Here is a 20969-nt window from a genome sequence, read left to right on the forward strand (position 1 = left end):
TGAGGGTTCCAGTCATGAGCAGAAAATGTATTCTCAATTATGCAGGGTGTTAAGTGAAATGGGTTTAATAATTTGGGAGCTACCATTGGACAAACTTGTTATGTATTAACCAGTCTAATGTGCATACATATAAAAAAAAAGTTTTAATTCCATAACACCGTACATTATTTTACAAGTTACACCTGTATTATTCATTTCACTCAGACTGCATTTAGACAGGCATCCCAATTATGATCTGTGATTGAGCTGCCTGTGAACGCAGCCTCAATGGTTTGGTACAAGCTCAGCACTAACAGAGTGGTAAATGCAAACCTCACACTATAAAAACAGCTAATTACATGTCAATGTACAAATTATAAACATATGTTGGTGGATTCCATTCCATTATGACCACCCTGACAAAATGACTTGAATAGGGGACGTCATGATTGAGTTCTCAGATCTAAAAGCAGTCAACAAAAAATACAAATAGAAACAAAAGAAATCCCTCAGTTTAAAATAAGTAATACCATATGAATTTGGTAAAGCAAACTAAGCACATTACAGTGAATCGGGGAAAAAGCCTTGAACTGTACAGCAAGAAGCTACATAACTACTCTAATAGTATAATGTTCTCAATAAGGGCAAGGAGAAAAACAACAGATGACTATGCAGTAGGATTAGCACGAAGATTGGATAAAATGGTTCATGTTGCAGTCACGATACAAGCCAGTTATAATTTGGTTTTAGCCAACTATACTAAGTATACATACTATTAAGCAAATTGATCAGGATATAGTGCATCATTGCAAACATAACTTTCACATCAAGACTGAGCTTCTCTACCTAGTGCATTCTATGAGTTGTGGACTGAGGTGATGCAGCCTTGAATCCAACTGATGCATCATGTCCAAAACCTTCTTTCCCATCCCCCACTCAGGATCTCCAGAAGTGGGAGCTCAGCTGGCCTTTGGGGGGAGGGATCTGCCTGCTTCTTAATGAACTCTGTTGGGAGACAAAAGAAGACACAGGATCATTTTTGACCAATTTTAAGAGTTCAGTAGGTTTTAAAGACAGTGCATCAGTGTCAGTTAAACAACGGTGCCTTTGATACTGTGCTATACTTGGCCTTGCAGCACACTCACCTCCAGGAACTGCTTGAGCCTCGTGACTGAGCCCGCCTGGCCTTGGCTGGTGACAGCTTCAATCCTAAGAAAGGACAAATGACAACATGAAGTCTGAGCATTGACAGAGCGGCCAAGGTAGAGTGTACCACAAAGTTACAGCAGACTATTTTGTTCTGATGTAAAACTGAACTGCTGAGAGTGGCGATTGTACCTGGGCAAGTATTCCTCTTGGATGAGCAGAATGAGCTTCCAAAACTGAACCTGATACTGCTTCATCAGGGCGTTGCCACAGACCTAAGGGAAGACCGAGAACAGGGGACATCAGTGACCTGCATAAAATGTCTAGTCCAGAGACCGTCTTTGGAGACAGGTGTCAGAGAGATGACTCATCACCTCTAGGAAGTCAAAAAGGAGTGTTGCCGTGACGTCTGCCAGGGGCTCCATGTTCAGCATCTGAGCCAGCCAGCGCCAGCCGTTGTTCAGCCCATGTGGGTCAGGCTGGACACAATGATAATAAAAGGTCAGCCTAATAACAGTATACAATTGGGGGGGTGGGGGTCAGTGAAGTGCTTTGACATAGTGATATTAGCATTCATTATGTAAACAATGTAGGATTGTCGATACCCCTTGCTTGGAGCCATAAGGCCATCTGAGCTGTATCATAGCAGCATAGAGGCGGATCATTCCTGACATCCTCTTCAAAAAGCTGTCCTGAGCTTCCACCCCTCCATCTTCCACACGGTAGCCTAAGATTCTGGTGGGACACAGAACAACACTTCAGCCAGAGCAACTAACCTCATTTGCTTAGATTGTGGAAGCAACGCACTTGAAATGCAGCATTGGTGTTTTCAACCCAAAGTCATGGAATTACATCAATTTCTGTTTCATTACAGTTCGTTCCAGATGCATTGCAAAACAGTGTGATGCCTCACTGACTTCTGATATTCCTCTACAGATGTGCCATCCTTCATAGGTGGGTAGTGGGGCACGGCGTATGGGCATTTCTTATGAAGGTGGGCGAGGATGAAGTCTCCGACTTTGGGGTGAAGCTCCCACACCCCAGAGGCCACCACAGCGATGGGGAAGGCTGCCTCGTGGTGGGACGCCACCTCCTCCTCTCCTTGTTTCTAGAGAAACACATTGACAAGGAAGCATTTAAGAGCTCTATGAAAAGACACTACAGTCTTTTATTTGTATGACTATGGGAGTATAAAATGTAACAGAAAAGTTAGGCAATTAGGAAGAAGTATAGAATTGTAAAGAGATAATACAGACCAATAGTGCTGTGTCTCCAGCAGTTCAAGCCAAGGTCATGTAACTCACCACAAACTTCTCGGCCAGTTTGTAGCTGACAAAGTCCAGGCCGTTGGGATGCTGGGAGGTGGAGACAGACTTCCCTCCGGATACCACTGATCTCCCAGACAACAGCTTGTCAATCTTGTCAAATATTTCCCTGAGCTTGGAACCTGGGTATTTGAAAAACATGGCGCAGGCAATTTCAATCTCACGATTATTATAGCAATGTTCACCTTCTTTCACTTTCCCATAGATAAAATGATTGTCATTATAAGCCTATGAGCCCTCTCCATAACCCAGACGCACCTGAGATACTGGAGATCTGGCTGACAGGGATTGTGGCTGCCTTCTGGAGCTCCATTCTTAGTTTCTTTGTCTGAAAAACAAATGTAAAAGGTAATAGGAACAAAAGGGTAATGTTGCCATTTGTTTGTAATTTAGCTTTTAATGTGAAGGTGTATCATAATATGGGAACTGCATTTTCCTATAATGGCACAGTTCATTCCTCACCCATGCACAGTTTCAACCAACCTGGATATCCTTAGTGTTGTTCAAGCCTTCAAAAGACTGTGCACACTGGTTAGCAGAGTCCTGCAGCTCTTGGTACCACTTCAGGGTGCTCTGCTCAGCTTTGGTCTGCAGGCCTTTGGAAAGAAGAGCGCTTTTTAAACCCCTTGTTCACTACCTAACCTTTCACTCATTTGTACATACCCTATGTAACCAAACAAAGACAATCCTTTCATCCATCCATTTATCCTCCTTCTCCTTACCCTTTTTCCGTGCCTTCTCTTTGGCTGACAGAGCTGCACTCTTCTTCTGCTCTTCCTGCTGGGCCTGCAGCATTGCCATCTTCCTGCGTTCCTCTTCCTCCTCCTGCTCCTTCTTCCTCTTCTCCTGGGCCTGGGCAGCCGCCTCTTGCATCACCCGGATCAGTGACCTCATCTCATGCAGTGCCCGCTCTGCCACCGTCATGTCCTCCACACTGGGGAACTCCCCCTACACAATCACAATCACAACGACTGACCAATATTGAACAGAAAAAGGACATAAACAGGATGAAAACAATAGATATTATTCCCCACTCCCCCATAGCATGGGTCTACTTCGACAAAGACAATCATAGATGAGGGATAAAGAGAATCACACTGACCTCCGCTGTCATGCGCACCACCTCTGACACCTGGGAGCATAGCTGGTTGGCACGGGTGCTATAGGATGTGAGAACAGGGGAGGGGCCTGACTGGGTGGGTGCGGCCGGCTCCAGGAGCTGATTGAGTTGAAGTATCTCTTCCTGGATGGCATTGAGAGCACGCAGTCTCTCCCTACCCTCCACCTGTCTCTGCCTCTCAAATTCCGCCTCCCGCAAACGCTGTTGCTCCGCTTCCCGCAGGCGCAGGTTCAGGATCTGTGAGGGGCGGAGGAGGTTTTTCAACCTGTATCTAAATACAACTGTTTTGCATTTTGCTTTCTGAAATTCCAATGGTTAAACTTTCAATACCTTTATTCTGTTCTTGTGCTCTTCTTTCAACTTTTCTTGGCGCCCAATGCTTTCTTGTGTTCTTTTAAACAAGAGAAAGACAAGCAGCAAATGAAGATTCTTGACATTTAACACATTTTCAATTCTGTCACAGGGACAGCAGCATATTGGTGGGTGAAAAGGAGACGATTATGCTTTAGAGATAAAAACTAGCAGGGCGTACTCTCTGTCCACCATGTCCCTCATACTCTGGTACTCCTGTCTCTGCTTCAGCTCCATCAACTCCTCAAAGCGTTTGAGCTGCTCCGACTCACGACTCGCAACTGAGGCCACCAGCTTCTCCTGCAGCTCCTGCCTCAGACTCAGCTCCATCTGCACCAGGACATTCAAGAGTCTAGATTAGGTATGAAATGCTAGCTTAACATAATGCCATATATACAGTACCAGTCAAAAGTTTGGACGCACCTACTCATTCAAGGGTTTTTCTTTATTTGTACTATTTTCTACATTGTATAATAATAGTCAAGACATCAAAACTATGAAATAATACATATGGAATCATGTAGTAATCAAAAACAGTGTTAAACATGTGGGAACTCTTCAAAGTAGCGAACCTTTGCTTTGATGACAGCTTTGCACACTCTTGGCATTCTCTGAACCAGCTTCACCTGGAATGCTTCAACAGTCTTGAAGTAGTTTGTTGGCTGCCTTTCCTTCACTCTGCATTCCAACTCATCCCAAACCATCTCAATTGGGTTGAGGTCGGGTGATTGTGCAGGCCAGGTCATCCGATACAGCACTCCATCAGTCACCTTCTTGGTCAAATAGCCCTTACACGGCCTGGAGGTGTGTTTTGGGTCATTGTCTTGTTGAAAAACAAATGATCGTCCCATTATGCGCAAACCAGATGGGATGGCGTATCCCTGCAGAATACTGTGGTAACCATGCTGGTTAAGTGTGCCTTGATTTCTAAATAAAATCACTGACAGTGTCACCAGCAAAGCACTCCCACACCTCCTCCATGCTTCACAATAGGAACCACACATGCAGAGATTATCCCTTCACCTACTCTGAGTCTCACAAAGACACAGCGGTTGGAACCAGAATTCTCAAATTTGGACTCATCAGACCAAAGTTTATTGCTTGTGTTTCTTGGTCCAAGCAAGTCTCTTCTTCTTATTGGTTCCCTTTAGTAGTGGTTTCTTCGCAGCAATTTGACCATGAAGGCCTGATTCACACAGTCTCCTCTGAACAGTTGATCTTGAGAAGTGTTTGTTACTTGAACTCTGTGAAGCACTTATTTGGGCTGCAATTTCTGAGGCTGGTAACTCTAATGAACATATCCTCTGCAGCAGAGTTAACTCTGGGTCTTCCTTTCCTGTGGCGGTCCTCATGATAGCCAGTTTCATCAGAGTGCTTGATGGTTTTTGCGAGTGCATTTGAAGAAACTTTCTGAAATGTTCCGTATTGACTGACCTTCATGTCTTAAAGTAATGGACTGTCATTTCTCTTTTCTTATTTGAGCCGTTCTTGCCATAATATGGACTTGGTATTTTACCAAATAGGGCTCTCTTCTGTATACCACCCCTACCTTGTCACAACACAACTGATTGGCTCAAATGCATTAAGGAAAGAAAATCCACAAATGGATTTTTAACAAGGCACACCTGTTAATTGAAATGCATTCCAGGTGACTACCTCATGAAGCTAGTTGAGAGAATGCCAAGAGTGTGCAAAGCTGTCATCAAGGCAAAGAGTGGCTACATAGAATAATCTAAAATCTATTTAGATTTGTTTAACAATTTTTGGATACTACATGATTCCATGTGTGTTATTTCATAGTTTATGTCTTCACTATTTTCTACAATGTAGTAGTTTACAATGTAGAAAATAGTAAAAATAAAGAAAAACCCTGGAAGGAGTAGGTGTATATAAACTTTTGACGGGTACTGTACATATTTTGTTGTTATGGTACACGAGACACCTGTCTGATGCACGCTTGTCTGAGTGGACTAATACATTGCGGAGGCCACGGGGATGGCACACCAGTATCACATTTACCATTCTAATCTACAATGTTGGTTTGGTTACGGTAATTGCTGTTAATGCATTCAATATATTATGCCATGTTGATGCATGAACAAGATAACTAAGAAAAAAAAGAAAAAAGATTTTGCAACCTTAGCTTTGGCACGATGTTTCTCCTCACAAATGCGTATACATCCTTCCATTTGAGTTGCCCTGGGAGACAGCAGTGAGATGGTGGGAGAAGGAATGGGGTTGGTGACTGGACTGAGATTGTTGCTGGCATCTGGGGCACTGTCCTCATCACCAACAATCTGCAGTGGATTGATATGAAGACAAATGTGGTGAGTTCATACTAATGTAAAATAAATACATAATGGTATAAACAAAGCAGGAAAGAGACTTGCCTGCTCTGTGTCTTTCTTCAACCTGGGGACCAGTAGTGGAGAAGAGAGGGGAGTGGGCTGAGCATTGGCTGAAGGGAAGGGGCTGGTTGAGGAGACTAGGGCCTCCTCAGACAGGCCTGTGCTTGGGTCAGTGGAAGCAGAGCCCAATGAGCAGGTCTTCTGAAGCGCTCGAGGGCTCATGTTAAGCCTCTTCAAGATGAGCCCAGAGAGTGGGGACAAACTAGGAGCTTCATTACAACCTGACAAAATATCCTGCAGGGGACGAGAAAGGATCATACCAGTAACGTTAGGCTATATCACATAGCTAATCAAATTAAATGCATATTTAAAACGTGTCCAATGTTGGCTAGAATTCTGAAATCGTAGACATACCATGGTCCAGCTAGGTAGCAGGCTAATAATTATATTGGTGATGTTGTAACTTTGTTTTTTGTCAGTTAGCGAATGCAGAACATGCGAAACAACTTTGAACCTTTGAGCTAACGTTATATATGTGAAGCCGTTAGCTAGCATGATAACGTTCATTACCTCCCCCTTTTCGAGCCAGTCTGGGTTGTATTTCAGTCTTCCCTTTGGTGAGTTTTTCAAGGCCTCCAATGTATCCCATCGTAAACTTTCAGCAGGCATTTTGGCGTGTAAATAAACACACGACAAACACTTTAAGAGATTATTAGGCTAGCTGCTGATTGCGGTATAAGTGCCACTGAATGTCAAACTCCGACCTGGTCCATTTCCGGCTCTGATAAATCTATGGTTCCGAGTCGAGGCTGTTTATCCTCAAAGCTACTTTGCCCTCATAATGGGTAAAATCGTAACATGTTGTGAACAATGTTCATCTAAATACTGGGTGTATAACTATCTAGATTTTTTTCCTTCATTTTCTGAGTTTGTTGTTTGTGAAACACACCAGACTGTCCATTCTCATTTTAAGCATTTGTTATTGTTAAACAGTACATTTCAACTGAATATAAAAAATAGAACTCATACAGCTCATACAATATAATTCTAAGAATATTCAATCCGATTGGTGAGTGTGTGTGTCGAGAGCTTGATCGGACAGAGTCACCAAACACATTACTATATGAATCTTTGAGAAACTGAACATAATTCTGCAGGCTGCGGTTTGTGGAGTCAGATTGTTCAAGTCTCTCCTTCAGGTTCCTCAACTGATTCCAGAATATTCATTCCATCTGCAAAGAAAGAAGGACTTCCATATCATATCAGTTCAGTTTGACAGAGTTATCATAGTTGTTGTATCATTCCTTATTATGGTGTTTAGATTTTATAGTTTGTATGAATAGTATTCCTGTCCATTGCAATTGTTTGCAAAGTTGTAACAAATATTTTACTAGATATTGGATGTATAATGTATAACACATATAGATAACTCTCTAGAAAACCAGGTCTTTGGGTTAAAGTGTCTCACTCACATCCTCTTTGCTTCTGCGTAACTGACTGAGCTCTGTCCTACTGAGTCCCAACTGGCTCTCCAGGTCCAGAGCCCTGGCCTGGCTGAACCTCTTTGAATAAAGCCCGCTGTAGGCTCTGATCCACATAAAAGTTGAAGAAGTCCAACCAAAATTATCAAGTTGACACTTAATAAAGAACTTTTTTTTTTTTTTTTTAACGCTAAATTTAAATCTTGACACTGAAACATAAACTGAAAGACTGCACAGGTATTTGAGTGATGTTCAGTAGTAAGACAGACCTGTCTCTGTCTGGCCTTAAGGGGCTGCTCCAGCTGCTTGGAGAGGATGCTGTACTCCCGGACCTACTCCTCAAGCTGTTTCTGGGTGCTGTGATTCGTCTCTGAGATCTCCAGCTTTAAGCAGTAGTCCTCTGACTCTAAGCGGGCCCTCTGAACCTGCAGCACAATTGTCACATATCAATTCAAAATCTTAGCTACAGACTGGATAGCATGCAGCATTATAGCTGGATTATAACACCTTGATTGAAGTACAGCCGACACTCCGATAGGCTGATCAACTGTACCTTGCTCTTATAGTTTTCCACCTGGCTCTCTAGCTTCTTGACTGAACTCTTCAGCTGCTGCGCTTCAGACTGGGGCTGTGTCAGGTTCTACTCTGCAGCAGACAGGGTGGTCTCAAAAAGAAGATCCACAAATAACCTGACATTCAAAGTTACAGAATGGTTTGTCATCTTCAGTCCTTATCAAGGTTTGATATTCTATAGTTTATTACACTTGATGACTGAAAGAGAAACATGTTTACCTTCAGTCTCTGGTTCTCTAGTTTGTTGACGGAGTTGTCAGAGGTGAAGCGGTGCGGCCGGATCAGGAGCCCAACCGTCTCAGCACGGCCTTTCTCCACCACAGTGTTGATCTGTGCAGTCATCTCAGTCACCTGGCTGCACAGACAGACAACAAAACACATAATCAGTAATCAGAAAGGAAGAAATGCCAGCAAAATACACTTATTTCAAGGTTCTGGACAACTTCTTTTTAAAAAAATTTTAATTACAAGGTAATTTTCCAAAGACAAACCATTATGAATCATTCACATGAAACATGTCTTGAATGCCTCATGGTAGTCACAATTACTGGCTCTCAGCATCTTGCTGCAAAACTCAACAACAAAGGAGATACAACAGGAGGCACAAAGAAGATACAGCAGGAGGCACAAAGGAGATACAGCAGGCCCTGCTGGAGCAGTAGGAGGAGATACACTTGTTGAGAACAGTGATTTCCACTTCAAGCTGCCTCTTTGCAGTCACCTCTTTGGAGTGGTGGCAATACCAGCTCTCAGCTGAAAAAAGAGCCTCTGCCACCTTAGTCTCCTGAATGATGGCACACAAATACATAGGGCAGTGTGACACTTGGGCCACTTGTTAAGTGTGACACTTGGACCACTTGGTAATGTATCTACATGTGTTCCTCCCATATAATATAATTCACAGGATCACACCCAACCCCCTTGTTTCCATCCAAACACCACATGTCAACCCGAGAGTAGCCTGAGGACCTGTGTGTGTCAGACCTTCTCCAGCAGCTTTGCAGAGAGCTGTCTGGTTGAATCGTCACTGTGCTCTGCTCTCTGCCTCTGTGTCTGGTCTGCCTGCTTCAGACTCTCTTTGTTCTCTTCACTCTGCTGCTTCAGCTCCTCCAGCTGGTCCAGCAGGGCCTGTATCTCCTTTGTGCCTCCTGCTGTATCTCCTTTGTTGTTGAGTTTTGCAGCAAGATGCTGAGAGACAGAAAAGCAGAAACAACATTTGAAATGTCATCTATGACAATGGATATGCACCACACAGAGTGAAAGGAAAATTCAGTCATGGATACACACCACTTTTTCAGCTTCTTTGTCCGCCAGTCTCTCCAGTAGGCCTTGCCTCTGCTTTGATGTCCTCAATGATTCTGTCTATCAAGTAATACAAATGTTATTTTTTAAGAATGGTCAATATATGGGGCATTGAACAGTCAGCCTTGTGCACAAGGAAACAGAAACAATAGAACATATTTTCTGGTACTGTCCATCGGTGGCTCGCTTATGGAGTCAGGTCCAGGAATGGTTGTTATGTCATAATATCAGAGTTCAGATTGACCTGCACACTGCATTGTTATGGAAAATATCATTATACTCTTGGGTGAAACATTTATTTTTAAGACAATATCGGTATACATTTTTACAAATAGGGAGGTTCAGGAACCCCAGTAAGACATCATAGTAAAATGGAGGGATGTATTGCAAAAGGAAATAGCAAAATGGCATTATACTGGGAAAGATGGGTTAATCTGTGGACATCGGTGGGTTGGAGTTAAGATCTGAATGAATGGTGGATTGGCTATTGTGGGTGAAAATCCAGCACTTGAAGAGAGAGGAGATTCTGAATATTTAATGATTTAACTACATGTACTGTAGATATGACCGAAATAGCTGTAAGTAGCAGTAAAAGTATTGTTGTCAGTTAGTTTACTCCAATTAGGGTAGGGATGGTAGAGAAGGGGGGAAGTATAAAGGGAAAACATTTCAAATAAGGGATTGGAAATTATGCAAACAATTAAAATGATAGAACCTACAATCTATCTGCAGTATTAAATCATTGTTGTTCTTCCAATCAAAATATAAGACCACAATTCTTATTGTCATTTTCCATTTCCCTGCAAAGACACTGACACCTAGTCAATCTAAGCAAGTCCATGTATAGGGGAGAGTACCTCTTGTTCATGGCACTCCCTGAAGAATTCTCAGAGAGTGCAGCTCACCTTTTTCACACCACCCATAGCCTCATTCAGGGCTGTCAACCGTGTGACTACTGCCACCCCATCAATCTCTGCTTCTACCAGCTTCCTCAGTGGCATGTCTCTTTCCCCATGTAGAGTCCCCGACTCAGCCCTGTATGAAATGGAAAGATTAAAACCAAGCTAGTCCTAAACTGCCTCACACATTTTTACATTGTCTTGTGAATGTGTGTAAACGTATGCATGATGACTAAAAGTGCTCATGTCATGATATTACTTCACACCTGTTGTGGCCAGTCTCCCACCTCTTTCTTTGGGAGTGTTGGAGGAAGATGTTATCTCATTTTCCAAGGACCAGGTCTTTGGTGGAATCCAGCAGATCCTCCTCCTGCTCGTCGATGACATGCTGGCATGCACTCAAGATACTCAGACTGGTGCGCCAGTAGACAGAAACACACACACACGCCCAGTTTCTTTCTTTATACGACACATTTATGCAACAAACAAGAGGGTACTAGATATTGCTGATTGCAAGTGAGAACTTTGCTCTGTAAGTTGTGATAGTGGGATAGCCTCTTCTAGGGTTTGTTGTGTAAGGGGCAAACATTGAATTGTACACACTATATATTATCAACTGGCATACCTCATTCTTCAGAGATCAAACATTCATCATGAGTCTACCAATCTTTTTTCCATATTTGTTTACGCTGGCCATGCATCCTCTGCTCTTGTTCATCCTCATGAGACAGGTCAGCCAACTGCTCCAGGCAGTATGAAGGCCCCTGAGAGTCATGAAAATCAATATTGGTAGTATATCTAATGATATCGTGCGTGATATATCTTTGGGAATAGTGAGCAATAATGTATGTTAATAAATGTGAAATGTAAGCTATGTCCATTGCACTGGATGAAAATGTATCTGTGAGGAGCAAATCATTTACTTGCAGGACCTCCCACTTGTCTCATCCAGAGTGGAGGTTCTTCCTGGGTCCAGCACCCAGGGGACCATGGCACAGAGGTGCCCAATATCCCCTTTGATGTTGTACACCTCTTTGATTGGCAGTCATGGCTTAACTGATATAGGCCCACTTTATTTCAAAGGTTGAATCAGTGTTTATAACTCTATTGACTAAACGTTTACTAACCTGTGGCGTCTTTTCAGTGCAGCTCTTCTCTTCAGGTGTACACGCGTTTTCAACCAATAACTTAATCTAGAGTTGGAGCACACGATACAACATAATTTGCACTAGTAGGGCAACTAGCTGCTAGAAAGTCACAAGACAACCTGAGATAATAACAGTACCCGGGAGCATGATCACTCCATGCATGTCCAGCAAGCTAAATCTCACAGATGTTCTTTATTCATAACCGGATTATGAATAAAAACTGGTTTGGCAAAAGTGAGTGATTTGTTTACCTGTTAAATCTCTAGCGACGGGATCGGAACCGGTCATCTCTAAAGATATCGGTCTGGTGATTGGAGAACATTCGTTGGACCCACGTTCTAATTCACGTTGCCATTAGCAACGGGAAATCCTCTGCAACACGTATAATTACCGCAAAATATCTCCTGCCTGTAGACCGCGACAACTCATTCGACCATCCTTGTAAACACGACGTAGTTTTCCAGGCCATGGGGTACTCAAACGAACCACATTTGAGGGATACATTTCGAATTTTATATGAATTGGTTGTAAACGTCCTAAGCAAGCACCATTTATTTTCTTAACTGTTTCGTCCGAACTCGCTAGTTCCTGATCTGCATGACTGCACACATATGAAAGAGTAATCATTGCATAAATTGGCCAGCAGAGACAACCGTCGGGACGTCGGCTGTAAACACTTGTTTCACTGTATTTGTGTGTGATAATACTCGTCAAAGCCTGTGTTACGGAGGGATTCGGTGACTTGTTCCAGTTAAAGGTTAAATAAAAAATAAACTTGTTATGCAGGTCCCGCGGACAATAATTGGCAACTTTATTCACTGTCGACTTGCGCCCTCTCACATAATAGTTATAGGGAAACTAAGAGTGCCCGTCGAGCGGTTCGAACCACCTCCGGACTAACAGACATGACTTTCGGCGGAGACATTTCACCTGGTATATTGGACAGCGGTCACACGCACCTTGGTGGGTTGAGAGCTAAATAGGTTTCGGTATATGATTTTGATGTGTCTAGTCTCATCCATCAAACGTGTCTGGCAACCAAGTGAGGGTTTTCTAAATTGAAGGCACCAATGCCATACACCTACCTTATGCTGTTTGTTTCGTAACGGCCAAAGTCTAACCAAGAAGCAATTTAAGGAATCGGAGCACACATTTGGGGCTTTGATAACTAAACCGATTGCTAAATCCTTGTACCATCAACACTTCCTGACTCCAATCATTCAGAAATTGACAACGCCTGCATTCAAAGTTACAAAAGGATACCTGGCCCTATCAATTAACTTTTGCATTTTCATAATACAAAGTGGCACCAACACAGCATGTCGTATTTCTTGTGATCGTATACACTTCTGAAATATAAAAGAAACTGTCAGTAACACTAATATACTGGTCCAGTACCACAAGTACACCATTTTAGCCATAACCACCAGACATTTAACATCAATGTAGTTTGCTGGCTCAAGATAAATCACTACAATTGAATACTATGGTTGGTTAGAAGAGTCACACACATTTGTGTACACATTAAGTTTTATTGTAACAAAACAAGTTGTACACCTTTAAGTTTAAAACAGATGATTATTTCCCCCCAGCGGAAAATAAAACAGCGATTAGATGTAAATTCCATGAGATAACAGGTTGTTTTCCATGAAGCAGTGGGGGGCCCAAATTTACAAGCATTTTTTTAAAGTTTTGTTTTGTTTATTAAAAATGTACTTTCACATCTCATGGATGTCTGTAAAACAATAAAAAAAAAGATAGTAATGGTGTCAAAATGCCCACCCACCCCAAGATATCCCTTTACCCTACCCCAGCATTGACCCCAAACATTACAAGTGATGGGAATAAGCTGGTATTTTCTGTTAACTTTTAACCACATAAGGGGGGTGGCATTATTTGCAGGGATCTACTCGCCAACTGAACAAAATTATAAAAACTATAGAGGGGTCTGCTAGCGCTAGGTCACTGCACCATGGCTTTTATTCATTTATCACAACCTTTAACTGCAAGAAAATTATATATATAAATTGCTATTTAATTCTACTCAAGATGGCATGCTGATTCTATTTTTTTGTGAATTTTTATTTTTCTTCAGATGAATTTGGGAATTGGGGTGGTACATACAATTCAAGGCAGGAATTTGCCATTGGTTTTTAGATGAGACAAAGAAACTTAACATGGCACAGACAGGAGTGAGGCTTCAGAATGAGACGACCGAAGCACAAAATAAAAATACAAAATCTTGCTCCCAAATATGGGCGGATAACCAAATTGGGTGAAAATAGGAAAGGGTATTGGTAGATGTAATTTTTCGGTTTAGTCATCTTCTCCTTCATCATCCTAAACAAAATAAAGGGGGGAAACAAATCAGCAACACCATAACAACAAATCACACTATTCAATATAGCCAATTAAGCAATTATCTAGGGCATACCTCCCCATCATCTCCGTCATCCTCATCTTCCTCTCCATCATCTTCATCACCCTCCTCATCAATGTCCTCAAGACCTTCCTCGTCATCATCATCTTCACCTTCTGCTTCCTCATCATCCATGTCAGGAACCTGCCAATCAAATTAGCCAACATTTTAACTATACATTCTTCATCTACACAGGAGACTTAATCTCCTGGATGACATCCAAAGAAGGAATAATAAAGTTGCACAATGGACATAAGTCAAAGAGCTGGTAACAAGTCCTATTCAAAATCAAAAGAACATCGATAACAGGGTGTGCTAGGCCTGGGAGACCAGTGTTGGAAAAAGTATGCAACTGTCATACTTGAGTAAAAGTAAAGATACCTTCATAAAAAAATGACTAGTAAAAGTCACCCAATAAAATACTACTTGAATAAAAGTCTAAAAGTATTCGTTTTAAATCTACTTAAGTATCAAAAGTAAATGTAACTGTTAAAATATATTTCAGTATGAATCTTTTCAAATTCTATATATTAAAGCAAACAGCACGATTTTGTTGTTTTTAAAATGTACAGATAGCCAGGGGCACAGTCCAACCCTCACACATAATTTACAGAGGCAGTAGGGATTACCAGGCATGTTCTTGATAAGTGTGTAAATTGGACCATTTTTCTGTCCTGTTAAGCATTGGGTGTCAGGGAAAATGTATGGAATAAAAAGTACATTATTTTCTTTAAGAATGTAGTGAAGTATAAGTTGTCAAAAATATAACTAGCAAAGGAAAGTACAGATACCACAAAAAAAACTATGTAAGTATTTTTACACCACTGTTGGAGACTTACCAGGTAGTACTGCAGGGGGTTTGGCCAGATATCATCCTTGATGACCTCTCCCAGCTCATCTGCCCCAGCATCTGAGTGATCAGTGAACCAGGTGAAGAAGCTCTCTGGCTCTTCATGCTGCCTCTTCTTGCCGGCTTTATTCTGCGTCTGGCTGGAGCGCTTTGTCAGGTCCTTCAGAGACGTCACAGGGGTAACAAACCAACTTAGGTATTTGTTGTGAAATTGTTAGATATTACTTGTTAGATATTGCTGCATTGTTGGAAGTAGAAGCACAAGCATTTCACTACACTCGCAATAACTGCTTAACACATGCATGTGACAAATACAATTTGAATTGAGCTTATATAAGCTCAATTCAAATTGTATTTGTCACATGCATGTGTTAAGCAGTTATTGCGAGTATATATATATATATATATATATATATATATATATATATATATATAAAATTGTCTAGCAAAATATCCTGACCACAACAACCAGGCATGAAAACCAAAATGATTTATGAACACTGAGGTACAACATTCAGGTTGGGGCTGGGAATTTCAAGGGACTTCATGATATGACATGCATTTTGAAACTAAATTTATTGCGAATAAATACTGCCATATTATTGCGATTTGATGTTCCAAGCATATTGCTCACTGTATGTCTGCTGAAGAGGGAGCACGAGAAAGTGAGTTTTGATCAGTCAGGCTAATAAGTGACAAAAACATATTGGTTCACTATTTAAAAATATGGAGAACAAGCTAGCTATATGATTAAAAATACCAGAGTAAAAAAAAAAGAAGAAAGTTTTCCTTTTTCTGCCCAATTGTTAGTAGTTACTGTCTTGTCTCATTGCTACAACTCCCGTACGGGCTCGGGAGAGACGAAGGCCGAGAGTCATGCGTCCTCCAAAACACAACCCAACCAAGCTGCACTGCTTCTTAACACAGCGCGCTTCCAACCCGGAAGCCAGTGTGTTGGAGGAAACACCGTACACCTGGCGAACTGGTCAGCGTGCACTGCGTGCAGCTCGCCACAGGAGTCACTAGTGCGCGATGAGACAAGGATATCCCTACCGGCCAAACCCTCCCTAACCCGGACGACACTAGGCCAATTGTGCGTCGCCCCATGGACCTCCCGGTTGCGACAGAGCCTGGGCTTGAACCCAGAGTCTCTGGTGGCACAACTAGCACTACGATGCAGTGCCTTAAACCACTGCGCCACCCGGGAGGCAAAAATACCAGAGTTTTGGCACAAGTACAGTCAGCTAACGCTACCCACAGTCGACTTATACATATAGCTTTCCCCTGAAATCAATACTTATGACAAAATGTATATTATCCAAAAAGAATCTTGCTATATGCAACTGCAGAGATATCCCCCTCCCCCATATTTCAGGTACGCAGTGTTAAAAAAGTCTGGTCAACATATTGGTGTAAGTGCCCTACTTGTTTCTGCCAAATGCTGTACTTTTAAAGCAGCAATATGTAACCTTTTGGGCAACCAGACCAATTTCACATAGAAATGTGAGTTATTGATCGGTCATTCTCATTGAAAGCTAGTCTAAATGTATACCTGCTGAAAATGCAAATGTTGGGTTACTGAATATATATTTCTCATCGGTTTAGATGGTACAGGTATTCTCTACACATTGCTTGTGTAGAACTGAAATTATTTAGCAACCAGGAAATATAGCGATTTCTGCATATTGCACCTTTAGAGAATCTCCAATATTTCCATACATGTGAAAAGAGGTGATATGAAATACCTTTCCTGATTTCCATTTTATTTCTGTTGACTTTGATGATGGGTCTCCACTCTCGTTCAGGTGGAACTCTTTGGAAAGGACTTTGTTTTCAAAGTACGGGTTTTCATCAAAATACTGGAAGACAAAATAAATACATTTAATTAAGCCAATAAATGGCATATTGATGCAATATCCTATGAATGCAATATGATGGTAACCTTCACTTACAAAATCTATTCTGTAGCCTGACTTGATATCTTCAAACTCTGTAACCTCCACCCTGGTCAGATAGTGAAGTGCCTCCTCATCTTCCTCACCAAGAAGGGCAGAAACTGTAGGAGGAAACATTTAAACAGTCAGAACGTCTGAGCATTCTAGGTTCCAGTGGTAAAATCCCATGTCAGCCGCCTAAAGAAACTCACCTTGCGGATGGTTGACGAATGTTGTGACCCAGAAGTTGGGGATTTTGGCGATCAGTTCTGACCTCTTCTGAAAGAATGGCTGACGGAGTTTGTTGTATTTCTGTTCTACCTTCAATATCTCCTCACTCGCCTGCTCATTCAGTCTGTGAAGAAGATTGTACATGCATATCAGGGGTTTTCCTCGATCAAAAGGGGCTACGGTGGTGTTTTTTGTCCCAAAAGTGATGTATACATGTAATTTTTTTAAGCATTTTACGTCAATTTCCTGAAATTAACTAAATTACTATGTGGAGCAGAGAAATGTTTGCCGTTTTAACGCAAATATCCTGAAATTTTACACTGTGCCATGGAGCTGAGAGAAAATGGGGTAGTTTTAAAGCTAATGTAAATGGAATTGTACATGTTCTGCCATGTAGCTGAGTGAAGTCGTTTTAAAGATAATTTCCTGCAAGTCTATATGCATTTTGCTCAAACGTAACAAAATCATTACTGTTAAATGAATTATAGGTCCGTTCTCTTTTCTATATACTTTATATTTGGTTTCAGTCATTTAAGTTTATACCGAAAGAGTTTATTCAAAATCGGCAAGGCTGATTAATTAGGGCCGTTTTCAAGTTCTCATAACAATCGGTAATGTGCCTTTTTGGACGCTGATCATGGCCGATTACATTGCAATCCAAGAGGAGACCGCGTGGCAGGCTGACCACCTGTTACGCGAGTGCAGCATGAAAAGGACATTGTGGCTGCTAGCTAGTATTAAACGTATCTTGTAAAAAAATAAAAAATAATTCTTCACAGAATCACTAGTCAACCTAGTAATATCATCAACCATGTGTAGTTAACTAGCTTGTCCAGCGTTGCATATAATCAATGCAGTGCATGTATCATCGAATCACAGCCTACTTCAACTTTGCCAAACGGGTGATGATTTAACAAAAGCAATCTTTGCACAAATATACCCAACCATAACCATCAATGCCTTTCTTAAAATCAATAGACAGAAGTATATTTTTTAAACCCTGCATATTAAGAAATTCCTGTTAGCAGGCAATATTATCTAGGGAAATTGTGTCACTTCTCTTGCATTCAGAGCAAGGATATTCAGGGTATATGTGACAATTTCTTCCTAAAAAAGACAGTAATTAATTTTCCAGAATTATGACATAACATTGAAGGCTGTGCAATGTAGCAGCAATATTTAGACTTTGGGTTGCCACCCATTCGATAAAATATGAAATGGGTCCATATTTCACTGAAATAATAAAACGGTTTGTTTTCGAAATGATAGTTTCCTGGATTTGACCATATTAATGACCTACGGCTTGTATTTCTGTGTGTTTAAATTTATTTTATTGACGTATTATATTAAGTTAAAATAAGTGTTCATTGTTCATTCAGTATTGTTGTAATTGTCATTATTACGGTGTCATCTTTTTGGTCCTCCAATAATCGGTATCTGCGTTGAAAAATTATAAAATCGGTCGACCACTAATATATACATACACTAAAAAAAATGACAGTTTGGACATAAACTGACCTTGAAAAAAAACTTGCTTAGGCTGCCCACCCAAGGGTTTTTAACACCAGAAAAAAAACATATCAATCACATTGTCACACAGTTAAACACAAATTTGATTAATACTGACAGATATACACTAACTTGAATGGCTTACCTGTCAATTTCGTTTTGAACTTCATCAATGTGTTCAATAGCTTCCTGTTGCTCTTTTTCTGTAATGAGAAATGCAATAATGTCAGAAAATATTGTAGTGACTCTCGGTGCAGTGCATTGGTGATATACGTCAACATTAAATAGTAACTACCAAGTTCCTGCACATTTACCTGCCAATAGTCAAAGATGTAGCTATAGCCAACAACAAAAAAGTTACGAGCTAATGTTCTTGTTTTGAAATTGACCCTGAACTCCCAAGCTTCACTCAGGTCCATGGATGCAAAAGCGTTGCAGGAGTGAGCTGGTAACGATTTGTAGTCTGAATAAAGGGGTGCAAAATGGGCGAAAACATCAATCATAATCAACAAATGATTTTTACCATGCATGACTGAAATGTGTGCGCGTAGTGTTAGCAACACCTCTGCAACTAGCAATTTCAGAGCAGCTTGTAAACGGCGGTTCTTCCTGCTGGCTACAGCGAGGGCCGCGTGGTTTGAATGTGGGAGTCCGCACACTGCACTCTGTGCCTCGATTCCCCAACACTGACTTACGTTAGCTGCTTTGTATCGAAACTATGCACAAGTTATTAGTTTATAACTAACCCTGCATTGTTGAATCAACGCATATAATTCTTCCAATGGCCTACTTCTCGAAAACGACGGCTCACTAACTATAAGTTAAGCTAGTTAGCCATGTTTCAAATATCACATTCGCTGGCTAGCTTTATGGCGGATATGAACAACAACAAAGTAACAAGGCCACGGTGTTTCAGTCAACATAGAAAACATGAATTCTCAATCAAAAAATCACTGTCTATTATAACAATGGTTGTACAGTTGCTTTTACAGTACCAAGGACTAGACTTGCAAAATAAAATACTGAACAGGATATTCATTGATTAAACAATTAGCTAGGTAACGTTAGCTAGCTATGAAATGTTGCTAACGTAGTTAGCTAACATGGCCTCCATCACCGGTCTAACGTAGTAGAACCTAGAACTACGCACTCACGGCAGACAACACAGACTGCACCCAGAACCAGGCAGATTCATATTGAAAAGCACAAGGACAACACATTACTAGTTGTGAACTCATTTGCATTCAAGTTGTACATTTCAATAGAACTAATAAAGAAAGTGAAAATGGCGGTTAACTGGAGGCCGCCATTCCTTACCGGAGGTCTCGTCCGCGCCGTCATAGTTTGAGTTCAGCTCCTTTTTACTCACTTTTGCCGCCGATGCCGACATGTTTTTCGAAGGCTGTGAATAACAGACTTCGGAAAAGAACACTGAATTCGTTTTTTTCTGTCCTCTCCGAACAGGAGATTATTATTTCTACCTAAGATTTCGGTGTACCGTTACAACGTGTGCAGCCCTCCTCTACACAATAAAAAACGAGTAAGTCAGACACCACGAAGCTCAAGGCAAGCCCACTCACGCGCTCCCTTTCATTACGAACGCGCCTCAGCAAATGGAACCAACCCGGCTCCGCCTCTCGAGGACAAGTCTACTTGCTCGATTCTAGTGTTGCTTTCTGATAGGCGAGGTCACACACACAGGGCTGGCATATACTAAGGGGATTCGATTAATCTGGACAGGGCAGGCGTGTTTTACACCGGGTGAAAGTTGAATGCATTCGTTTTGGAACCAGGCATCTAGTTCAAAGCCCAGGCGAGGTCGGCTCAAAACAAAAGTGACGTAGGGAGTAGGATTCTGTTTTCAAATGCAAAGGTGATTGCTTTTGATAACGCTTTTATCTACTTTCACAATGAAAACTAGTTTGAAAATGCAAACATATGCAATGTAAAATACATGTATGTTTCTGGACGATGCAACAAACCTCCTCGTTGACAACATGACCGAGTGGCGCAGATTACTGTTCGATTTGAGAATGCCGCTCCTCCCTCACCCTTGTTGCCCGTTCATGGCATGGGCCATACACCTCCCGCAGCTAAGCATAATTGAATCCACCCACTAACTTTAAAAAAAGGCGGGATTTTGTTGAAAAAAATATCAACATTTTTTTTCTTTCCCCCCAATTTTTCCTTTCTTTTTTCTTTAATAAAAAAAAAAAAAAATCATAATACATCAAACATGTCTAGCAAACCAAACACAGGTATTAACAATACTCAAAATATCAATAAAATAATACAAATAAATAAACAATTTAAGTGCAATTATATTCACTCTGAAAAGATCTTATTATAATGAT

The 20969-nt window shown here is 41.2% G+C and overlaps 2 protein-coding genes across 2 annotated transcripts; both read right to left on the reverse strand.

Annotated features, from left to right (window-relative positions):
- Positions 1-120: 120 nt before the first annotated feature.
- On the reverse strand, positions 121-8420 carry gle1 (GLE1 RNA export mediator). Its single transcript, XM_024439044.2, has 19 exons — positions 8304-8420; positions 8020-8175; positions 7742-7856; positions 6840-7501; positions 6312-6563; positions 6060-6218; positions 4103-4251; positions 3901-3961; positions 3553-3807; positions 3173-3398; positions 2934-3046; positions 2709-2778; positions 2430-2572; positions 2043-2233; positions 1731-1860; positions 1500-1604; positions 1318-1400; positions 1125-1188; positions 121-984 (listed from the first exon to the last, which is right to left on the reverse strand). Exons 4-19 carry the CDS (start codon positions 6936-6938, stop codon positions 916-918), a joined length of 2169 nt encoding a protein of 722 aa, XP_024294812.1. The 5' UTR covers positions 6939-7501; positions 7742-7856; positions 8020-8175; positions 8304-8420; the 3' UTR covers positions 121-915.
- A 4768-nt stretch (positions 8421-13188) lies between these two features.
- Positions 13189-20236, reverse strand: seta (SET nuclear proto-oncogene a). The gene is made up of 8 exons (XM_024439046.2): positions 19933-20236; positions 18761-18818; positions 17088-17230; positions 16894-16997; positions 16687-16800; positions 14931-15101; positions 14107-14235; positions 13189-14012 (listed from the first exon to the last, which is right to left on the reverse strand). Exons 1-8 carry the CDS (start codon positions 20003-20005, stop codon positions 13989-13991), a joined length of 816 nt encoding a protein of 271 aa, XP_024294814.1. The 5' UTR covers positions 20006-20236; the 3' UTR covers positions 13189-13988.
- Positions 20237-20969: the final 733 nt, after the last annotated feature.

The sequence above is a fragment of the Oncorhynchus tshawytscha genome, linkage group LG12 (assembly GCF_018296145.1).
Source record: "Oncorhynchus tshawytscha isolate Ot180627B linkage group LG12, Otsh_v2.0, whole genome shotgun sequence".
Taxonomy (NCBI): domain Eukaryota; kingdom Metazoa; phylum Chordata; class Actinopteri; order Salmoniformes; family Salmonidae; genus Oncorhynchus; species Oncorhynchus tshawytscha.